This window comes from Megalops cyprinoides, chromosome 9, assembly GCF_013368585.1.
Source record: "Megalops cyprinoides isolate fMegCyp1 chromosome 9, fMegCyp1.pri, whole genome shotgun sequence".
NCBI lineage: Eukaryota > Metazoa > Chordata > Actinopteri > Elopiformes > Megalopidae > Megalops > Megalops cyprinoides.
Genome location: NC_050591.1, coordinates 38,918,219 through 38,925,718, shown reverse-complemented (window position 1 = coordinate 38,925,718; position 7,500 = coordinate 38,918,219). Strand labels below are relative to the sequence as shown.

General features: G+C 43.8%; 1 protein-coding gene across 2 annotated transcripts in view; it reads right to left on the bottom strand.

Annotated features, from left to right (window-relative positions):
- The window catches only part of cbl (Cbl proto-oncogene, E3 ubiquitin protein ligase), a 23,566-nt gene extending 17,829 nt beyond the window's left edge, over window positions 1-5,737 (bottom strand). For both annotated transcript variants that reach the window (XM_036536839.1, XM_036536840.1), the window contains exon 1: window positions 5,532-5,737. In XM_036536839.1, coding sequence (XP_036392732.1) covers window positions 5,532-5,678 — 147 coding nt within the window. In that variant the 5' untranslated portion in view covers window positions 5,679-5,737. The remainder of the gene's footprint in view (window positions 1-5,531) is intronic.
- Between the last annotated feature and the right edge of the window lie 1,763 nt (window positions 5,738-7,500).

Here is a 7,500-nt window from a genome sequence, read left to right as displayed (position 1 = left end):
GTGTGTGTGTGTGTGAGATTTTGTTTTTCAGCCTCCTGGCAGCAGGTGCTAAAGCAGATACTAATGTGCAGCAGGTGCTGGACTCAGTGCTTCAGTACTGACAGAAACACACTTTCAGAAGTCCTGCCCAATACAAGGCCATCGTGTCCATGATAAAACTCCAAAGTGTCAAAGATGTGTGTGGAGTGACCTATCAAAGCAGTAAATAGCCAAGTTACTCCTCACCACGCAGTGTGCTCAGACAGGAAGCAAACACTATGGAAATGAGACCGAATGACAGCGCACCAGGAAGCTCTGTTTGCAAATTCATAGCAAGCTCCACACAAGCAGAAGGTGCTGTGCTGGGAAGTGACCTGACATCCTACCGTGGCGGAGGGTACGTGAGGTCTAACCTACAGGCCGAAAAACGGGCTCCTGCGACAGACAGCGCGTTTCTGTGCCGCACACTCCAGCTTGTGTCTGCTGGGACTTGTAGTCCCACACATACAAGAGCTTGAACCCAAAGGCGCATCTGAGATCTGTAATGTCCACTGTGGCTGGAGGCTGCCAGCTGCACTCCCTCACAGCAGTTCACAGAAGCCTGTATGTAAATAACTGACATTGTAATTGGATTGTTTTCAATAAAAATCCAATTACAATACCAGTTCTTAAAAGCAATCCAATTACAATGTCAGTTAAAAACTGATATTGTAATTGGATTGTTTCTAATCACTGATTCTGATTGGACTGTTTCTATTACAGCTTAGTTTCTTTCTAATCACTTTAATTCAAATAACTGTAGATTTATTTCATTTGTTTTGTATCTTTTGTTGCAATTAGGGGACCAAGGGTCAATTTACTTTTATCTTCACAATTATTAACTGGCATCAATAGAATTTTTATTGTTTTTTTTTTTCCCTCAAGAGCAAATCTAATACAGCACAGCCATGTCATCCAGATCTGACAGGAAGGCTTTGATTGAGCCGGTTTTTGAACAGATTCAACACATCACTAACACTGTCACTGAGTGATTTTCATCACAGAATTGCCTTTTATCCATTCATTCCACGTCAGAGGCTGTAATTTGCACTGTCACAGTGCTCTGTGCTGTGATAATTATAAGCAGAGTATTTCATTCCGAAGTGCTGCTCATTCAGAGATCCAGTCTGCACAACTGACTGAACCAAGCACACTAATCATAATGACCTTCTGAAGCACAGCCCTGGAAATTTAAAAGTTCCATCTCAGTCATACGAGCAGCATAGAGCTTTACAGCAATCAATGCAGACTGTGCAGTACCCTGCTGTCAGACTTTGAGAACTCGCTGATGTGCTAAAAAAAAAGGCTTATCAGTAAACTGTTCTGCATCTGCTTTTCATGCTACACACTATTTTTGGCTTAAACAAACATAAAGGCCATTTGAAGCATTGCATTTGTAATGAATGAAATGTTTATCAAAAGAGGTAATGCTGTAATATGAAATTCAAACTTCACAGCCACTATAGTATATGCATATATACTATAAAAATGTTGGACATTTACTAATCAGAAAACAGATTCTTTTTCCCAGCTTGCTAGCTGTAAGAGTGAAGCAGAAAGCTTGCAACAAAACAAGCACTCCCCCAGTCTGCAATTACTGTATTTATTTTTAGATTAATTGGCAAACAAAGATAGTCATTTTAATGGTGTTTTTAGATAATTGTAGTTGCCATGGTATTTTTGGACTTAACTAGGTTATGTATGAATGCGCAATGCCTTCAACACCTTCGACAGTGTCGCTTTGCTGTGGGTGTTGTGTTAACGCACTGGGTTCCAATCCACACTGAGGCAATATGGGCCCACCGCACCCTGCTGGGGGTGAAAACCTACATTTGGGCATATTTTCCTTGTCTGGTTTTCCTTGTCCCCTGACACAGAAGAAAACCAAAAAGATTACAAAGAACACCAGTGGGATTCAGGGTTTCATAAATAACTGGGTGTACTGAATACTTCTGAATGCATTTCCAAATCACCTGAACTTTTGGGTTTTCTAACACGGCACCCAAAAATTGGTTTGAAATGCGATTACAGTTCGATTTGGAGACTACATTAGCATTAACACTACTGGAACGTAACCATAAGCTATGCATTCAAAGGTCTCCCCATTTCACATCCTGTGACCCCGGAGTCCGTCTCCCCTGTGAGACTGCTTATCTGGCGTTGCTGGGGTCATCTAGGTCAGAGTGAAGGAGACATCTCCTGCTGCTTAGGTGAAGTTCACTTCCTCTTGGACTTCCTCTTCACTGGGTGGTGGAGCCCTTCAGTACTCTACTTTCTGCCCTGGGATGAAACACCACTGGCCCAAAATGTCCTCAGTTTAGGCTCCAACTCCTAAATGAACCAACCTGTGGAGCCAGTGTTGAATTATCAGGAGAATCATTTGCATTAAGTGCAAATAGATTTAAAACAGTAAAGTAGGCGACTTTCAGGACACAGACAAACACACATACCACTTCTGTTTTTCACAAGTGACTTCACTTACAGTTCAGTGCGTGTGTTCTCATCAGAGGGAGAGCAGTGAGTGCAAACCCTGCACACACACACCCCTCGCGCACACACACCCCTCATGCGCACGCACACACCCCCCACGAGGAGAAGCAATGGCACCCTATTCCTCCTTTACTAACTCTCTTTATTCCATCTGAGAAAACTCAGGATCACTTCCACGGTGTTCACCATTCTTACATCAGCTGTAAGCATGGTGTCTGTATCAACATCACCCATCGGATGATAAAGTCACAATGACTAATGACATGCATCAATGTGCACAAACACTGACACCTAAGAATTCTGATACAAACCCCAATGTATATTTGGCAGGCAAATAGCAGAAGTTTTCAGATGACTACACTATGTCTGTGGGGAACCTGAAGGAAGACGTCAGCAATGTTGAAAGGACCACAGTCCATGTCACCCCAAGCCCTACAGAACTGGAATCCTACAGAAATGGGCGAGTTTGTGCAGAACAGCACCTGAGCCGGCCGTGGGGGTCACAGTGAGGCTTGACATTCTGCTTGATTGTAGCGAGTCAGAATTAGCAACCAATCACATCCCCCCACGAACAGGGAAACACTGCATGTCGGCGCCCAGCAGAAATGGAGGGGCCAATGGGAGAGCTCCCTGCTCCTCAGGCAACTCTGAGAACTTCATTTGCATGCACATAAAAAGGGAAAGCTGTTTGGAGGTTTAGTGCACCTTTAAAGGCTGAACTCTTTTTTCTGTTTCAGCAACGGCAGACTGACACAGCCATTGAAACACATTTTGCTATTTACATATATATTATATAGTTCTGGAAATAATATTCATTTTTCAGTGCTTCACAGTCTTTGTCCCCATTTTAAATACATTAGGATAAATGACCTAAAATATTGGGATTCATATTTCAGGCCAAGTCACCATTCTCACTTTTAATATACCTCAAAAATCCTCAGAGGTGTTCTCAAAAAAAACAAAAACAAAAAAACACTGCACCCTCTTTCCCTTTTCTTGCTGTAAAATCTGAGCCATCAGCAACACTATAGCCACCATCAGCGACCCTGTTCTGCAGTTACCTAAAATAAATACTCTAACAGATAAAATATGTCAGGGAGTGTAGGCTAGATGTATGCATGTTTGAGTGGCTTTTGCAAAAAAGTTTTAATGAACACCATGTTCACTTTGAATATATTAAATATATACTGGGTGGCAGTGTAGCATAGTGGTTAAGGAGCAGGACTCCTGACCGAAAGGTTGTTGGTTTGATTTCCCCACTGGGGCACTGCTGTTGTACCCTTGGGCAAGGTACTTAACCCTGAATTGCCTCAGTAAAATATCCAGCTGTATAAATGGATAACATTGTAAGTCGCTCTGGATAAGAGCATCTGCTAAATGCCAATAATGTAATGTAATGTAATGTAAATACTCTTCCCCAAAGACTAGGGCAGCAGTGTGACATAGTGGTAACGAGCAGGGCTCTTAACCAAAAGGTTGCTGGTTCGATTCCCCTGCAAGGTGTTTAACTCAGAATTGCCTCAGTAAATACCCAGCAGTGTAAACAGAACACATGTAAAAACTGTAGCCTATGCAAGTCGCTCTGGATACGAATGCCTGCTAAATGTCAATAATGTAACATCACTGAAATAACACTACACAACGATTTTCATTTAAAGAGAAGTCGGGTCACCAATCGCCCTTGGCGAATTCCCTGAATCGCCACTTAGCTCACCACTGCATGTTATAAAATACCTGAAATACGAAAAATTTAAAGATTGAACAGGATGAGGTTATCTTAGCAGAAGGAGGCACAGTGACTCCATGAACCAGCACCGAGCCTGTCAGACGTGAAAGTAGTCCATTATCGTAATGCACACGTAGGCATACCGGCAGCCATAATATTAAGCAAATTAGTGAAAATTTAGCGAAGCCGTCTGACCTAGGAGCTCTATGACCACGAAATGAGATCATGCTGTTAGCTACTTAGCTCGCTAATCTGTTAGCCTGCGTAGATAGCTCACTGAAACATTTCGACAGCTGTGAGTATTTCCGAGTTTCTTGCTAGCTACATCTTACAAATATCACCCCTGAATGCTCGTTATTTAGCTAAATCAGCTATTCTGATCATAAAACAGTCTAAATTTGCACCGGTCTAAAGACATGCAGGCCCCGCTAGCTAACAAGCTGGGGTAGCGTTACTGCTAGAGCTAGCCTGTTAGTTGGCTATTAAAATGCAAAAATAACCGCAACAAGCAAAAGCGCAAGGATATAATACCAAATTAATAACTGTATCAAACGGTGTGTCAGCGCCCTTGTCTGCTCTCAGTCTATTACAATTAATCGCCACCCTATTTTCCCATAAGCATCATAAATTTCTCCGTTAGCCACCAATATCTCAAGCTAACATGTGGCTAGCGGCAGATGTGTGTTTGTATAGATTAATTACATTATTTAGCTGTCTACGTTTATACTGAATGCATTAAAGGCTTCATTAGCTAAAAGCTGACCCAGTTCCATAACGTTTCACAATAAAGGCTGCCGTTAGCTCAAACGTAACTCAACTCCATAACGCTACACTACAGCGGTAGCGTTAGCTAATAAACTGTCAGCTGCTCGCTTTCGCTGGGATGCCGGAGCGCGTTCAGCAAAACGCCATCGTGCCCGGGTGCCTTTTTGGACATTATCCTGGTCATTTTGGCAGCTGTAACTCAATCTTACAACTGTCCTTTTTTTAGTCATCAGTCTGTCAAGTGTAAGTGAGTCTGATGATCGATGCACAGACACCGGCTGGCGTTAGCTGATGCATTCAGCGTGGAGGTCATTAACCAGATAGAGGAGAGAAAATTCAATATACCCCTACAAACTGCTAACATTAACAGAGCTAGCAAGCTCACAAAAAGAGATCTAACGCTAGACGTTGGTATAACTACATCGCTTTACAGTCGTATTAGCTGTCACAACCCTGCGCTAATGGGCTAGCTGTAGCTAAAACCTCATTCAGATATAGTCACCCGGCTAGCTGGCAGGGAAATATCTCTCACCTTGTCCATCAGCTTCCAGCATTTCTCCACCGTTTTCTTGTCCACGGCTCCGGGCTGATGGTGCGAGTGGAGGTGGTGATGATGAGGCTGGAAGGCGTCCTTCATCATCCCGATCAACCCCCCGCCTTTCTTCACATTTCCGGCCATATTACGGCTCAGCTACAGCCGGCCGGACAGAGCACTTCTCCGGCCGGACACCCCCCGGAGTGGCCGGCGCCCGAGGGAGATCCGAGCGGGGGTCCGGCGCGGGGAGGCGGGGGGGGGGGGGGGTGTTGTATCCTACCGAGGCAAAGATCCCATTAAACCCCTGCAGCTACCGCAGCACCAACAAGGAGGACTCACTGAAAAGAACGAGTGTCTCGTCCCCTCCTGAAATCAGTAAATGTCGTTTTGCTTTGTCCTGGATGAGTGTTTTTTTTCTTTCGGGAGGAAGGGTTGCGATTTTATCACCGTCGCGGTGTCGATCCCTTTTTCCCGCAGCTTCTCCGGGACGGGAAGTTTCCGTGCGGAGATCCTGCAGCTAACGGGCTAGCGAGCCGAGGGGAGGCAGAGGGAGCAAAGCCGCAGCTGCCTCCATCAGGAGAAAGATGTGCTATACAAAGAAAATCAGCAGAAAAGGAACATGCGGAAATAAATAAGTTAATAAAAATAAACAGCGCTTTGTATGCCCCCTTCCCGTGTGCGCGGCCTGCGCTCTTCCTCTGCGTCTCTTTCCGCTTTCGAAGCCCCGCCCCTGACGCTCGCGCAGGAGAAGCCCCTCCCCCTGCGACCACGCCCTCCGCCTCAACCATGCGCGCTCACAAGAGGGCCACAAAACATGAGCGCGCCGTCGAGTACGAGCAGCGGTGGAAGTGAGTGGGCTGGTTCATATCTCGGGAGGAGCTCCACGAGACCAAAATCACACCAGACATCACATCCATCCCTCCAGACGTGCTCAGCGTATGTCAGCGCTTTGTTATTTTTAAAGGATACGTGGCATTTGCCCTATGGAGTGAATGCTTCTAGGCTTATATGAACCAGTGCATGCATAAAGCATACACAGCCATAGGATGGAACATTACATTTGAATAGTTTCATATGACATTAAAAACTGTGTGATGGAGTCTGGTTGGTTGTATGCTTATATTGCCACAGGTTCATTTTGCTTTATATCTAATGTGTTGCTAGTTTTTTGAGTGCTCTTTCCCTTTGCATTACATTTACGGAAATTTACAGTCCAGTGCGACTTACAAAAGTGCATACAGAAAGGTTAGACTAAGAGCAAAGACAATATGATATGTACTCTTTGTATATTGCATAAATTGTCTTGTAAACCACTCTGGATCAGAGCGAGTTGAAAAAATAATAAGTAATAATTTCATAACTTTATTTTTATGGAAGCCGTCACAGTTTTGTTGAACATCAGATCTTCAATCACACCATATGCAGCTCAAAGCAGGTTTACTTGCATAAAACAGATTTGAAATGCAATTGACTGAAATTAGTCAAAATGACAAACTCGTAGATCGAATCCAGTGATCCGTAACATATTTAAACAGTTCAATCAACAGTTTGGGGACAGGTGAAGGCTCTCCTTCACAATGATCGTACATATTTAATGAAGTAAACACTATTGCATAAACAGTGCACCTTACTTGCAAGGTAAAAATCCCAGCATCGGTATTCCAGTTTTGCATTTCTCCTCTGACCGGATGCAGCTTCTCTGTTACTGCCACTCAGCTGTATGCCTTACATTATAATTTATATATTATTTAGAACAACTATGTATTTACGATTAGAACAGTTTCGCTGTAGGACAGGAACATGCTGTTTCTGTCAGGTTTCCACAAGAATAAAGGACACAGCGCTGATCACAGTGCAGCAGTAATCCCCACTCATCACCACCTTCTGCAGTGAGGCTTTGCAATGTGATACTAATGTAATATTTCTGTTCTCTTCACTAGATTCATTGCTGCTTTATTATTATTGT